This window comes from Arachis ipaensis, chromosome B05 (assembly GCF_000816755.2).
Source record: "Arachis ipaensis cultivar K30076 chromosome B05, Araip1.1, whole genome shotgun sequence".
NCBI lineage: Eukaryota > Viridiplantae > Streptophyta > Magnoliopsida > Fabales > Fabaceae > Arachis > Arachis ipaensis.
In genome coordinates this window covers 138,635,050-138,637,907 of record NC_029789.2, presented here as the reverse complement: position 1 = coordinate 138,637,907, position 2,858 = coordinate 138,635,050, and the positions used below count along the sequence as shown (strand labels likewise).

At 42.0% G+C, this 2,858-nt stretch overlaps 1 protein-coding gene across 1 annotated transcript; it reads left to right on the top strand.

Moving 5' to 3' along the window:
- Window positions 806–2,604, top strand: LOC107641288. Its single transcript, XM_016344784.1, has 3 exons — window positions 806–1,111; window positions 1,159–1,902; window positions 1,993–2,604. The coding sequence occupies exons 1-3, from the start codon at window positions 806–808 to the stop codon at window positions 2,602–2,604; spliced, it is 1,662 nt and encodes a 553-aa protein (XP_016200270.1).

The following is a 2,858-nucleotide window of genomic DNA, read 5'->3' as shown; positions in this document are numbered from 1 at the left end:
AAATATATAATAATTAATTTTAAATTCTTATTATTAATTTTAATGTGTAAATAATATTTTTTATTTTTTATTTCTCTAACTTTCCTATTTTTTTATGTGGTATATTATTTTTCTTAACAACGTTAATAAAATTGAGAATTATTATACGTACAAGGTATACGGTTGTAGAGAAAAATAAGAGTCGTGTTGAACACAAATTTTCAGACTACTCAAAATAAGACATATGTACAAATAATACAGTCACTCATTATTTTATATATTTTTAGTATACAATGAATTTATGTATGTTACTATTTAAATATAAATTATTACAATATATATAACAAAAATTGTTCTTTATTCTGAAAACGTTGAATGCGATAATCAACGATTTTAGGTATATAACATCAAAAATTATAGTTGTAAGAAAGGAGTAAGCACTTTTATTACTACATAGACAACATACAAAAAGGTAACATCATTTAATCATTTTAGTTAGGAGAATTTACTAGAATAAATATTTTATTAGAATACACATTTTGTAAAATAGATATTAAAATGTATTTTTTTCATAAACTATGTAAATCGTGATAAGGGTCTTGCGGTTTACGAATGCACATAATTCGCTACAGGGGTGTTGCGGTTTACGTTTGAAGCAAACCTTCACATAATCCGCGGTAGGGGTGTCGCGGTTTATGTGTGATTTGCAAACGTATATAAACCGCTACAGGGGTCTAGTAATTTATGCTTTGTCAAATTAGCATATATATACCACTCAAAATAGGGAGTGAGGCATTTGTAGAGAATCATTTTCATACTTTCACAAATGGATAGTGAGGAGAGCTTGTTGGTTCTAGTCTACTGCTCTGGTAAAAAAAAAAGTAATAGGCATGGTGTTAAGTTTACTGATAAAGAACCGCTGAGCGTTTTTATCCGTTCGACTGATACTTTGTCGGATCTGAAGAGGAACATATTGCAGAAGACAGGGTTGTGTGGGGCCAAGTTCGTGAAGAAGGTGTTCTACAAGATTCCGATGGCTGTTGTGTCAAGTGGTGTGCAGTATGAAACATTTGTGATAGGGTCGGATGAAGACATGGAGGTCTTGTTTCATTGTCGGCGGAGTTTTCCAGAGGTGAGAATACACGAGTTGTTTGCCAAGTTGGAAGACGGTGTCGATAGTTCCGGGGCTTCAGCGCCAAATTCTCAGTCGATGACGGTAGGGGTGCTTCTACTTCGATGCCTGTCGTTGCACCTGGTAGTCTCTTAGCTGCACCTCCACTTTTTCTAGCACCGGCAGCTAGGTCACCTGGTTTGATTACTGGTCTTGTTGGTAGTGGTGAACCGGATGAGGCACACACCTTCAGAGGCCAAGGATTACACGAGGGCAATACTTCTGGGGAATTTCAGATTGGTCAATCTTTCCAGACTAAGGAGGAAGTTGTGATGAGTGTTAAGGATTATAGCATTCGTCGTGGAGTTCAGTATCGGGTTATGGAATCAGATCATTTGAAGTATGTTGAGAGATGCAAAGAGTTTGGAAACGGCTGCACGAGGATGATCTGCATGGCACTTCGACAGCGCAAGGGTAACTGGGAGGTTAGAAGGTACAACGGAGCTCACACTTGCCTGGCCACTTCGATTTTGAGCGACCACCGACAGCTCGATTACCACGTAATTTGTGCGAGGATCTATCCGTTGGTTAGGACGGATGCAGCGGTTACGATAAAGGTGTTGCAAGAAGCTACTGAGTCCACCTACGGATTCAGACCTAGTTATAGGAAGGTGTGGAAGGCAAAGGAGAAGGCAGTCGCACAGATCTACGGAGATTGGGAAGAGTCATATGCCGAGTTGTCCCGGTGGATCCTTGGGATGCAAGCAACGAAGGACGGAACCGTTGCTTTGTTGAAGACTTCTCCAGTGCGTGTAGGTGATGAGGTTGATTAGTCTACAGAGTACTTTCATCGTCTTTTCTGGACATTCCCTCCATGCGTTGAGGCTTTTGAATATTGCAAGCCACTAATCAGCATTGACGGTACGCATCTGCATGGGAAGTATGGCTGGACTTTGCTTCTGGCTATTGTGCAAGATGAAAACTCGAATATATTGTCGGTTGCGTTTGCACTTGTTGAGGGGGAGAATGCTGAGTCATGGACTTTTTTCTTATCCCACTTGCGTCAACATGTGACCCCACAAGAAGGCATTCTGGTGATCTCTAACAGACACAACGGCATTAAGGCTGCACTGGAGGTACCAGACAGTGGTTGGCTACCGCCTCATGCATATCGAGCGTATTGCATTCGACACGTTGTAGCTAATTTTGCTCTCAGTTTCAAGGGCCAGGATGCAAGGCGGCTGCTCGTGAATGCGGCGTATGCCAAGACTGAGGCAGAGTTTGACTACTGGTTTGATATTATGAGGACTGAGAATCCGGCCATGTGTGATTGGGCCAACCGACTAGAATACGATAAGTGGACCCAACACCAGGATGGAGGCAGACGATTCGGCCACATGACGACGAACATATCCGAGTGTGTTAACTCTGTATTGAAGGGGACACGGAATCTTCCGATTACTGCACTTGTGAAATGCACATATGGGAGGTTAGCAGAGCTTTTTGTCGTCTGATGGTAGACAGCAGAGGCGCAGTTGGGATCAGGCCAACGGTTTTGCCAGGTGCTGGTCAAGGCGATAGAGTGCAACTTGAAAGATTCGAGGTGCTTCACGGTTACTCTGTTTGACAGACATTAGTCTGAGTATACCGTGGCTGAGACGACTCTTACCGGTAAATTTTCGCTTGGGACGTATCAGGTTTCCCTCAGAGATCGCACTTGTGACTGCGGGTACTTTCAAGCTCTCCATTACCTGTGCTGCCATGCGAT

Excerpts from the sequence above, each read along its gene's own strand:
- LOC107641288 (XM_016344784.1), top strand. The coding sequence starts at position 806 with ATGGATAGTGAGGAGAGCTTGTTGGTTCTAGTCTACTGCTCTGGTAAA. Across the intron at positions 1,112-1,158 it reads GTCGGCGGAGTTTTCCAGAG|TTCCGGGGCTTCAGCGCCAA; the intron begins GTGAGAATACAC and ends CGGTGTCGATAG. Across the intron at positions 1,903-1,992 it reads TGAAGACTTCTCCAGTGCGT|CCACTAATCAGCATTGACGG; the intron begins GTAGGTGATGAG and ends GAATATTGCAAG.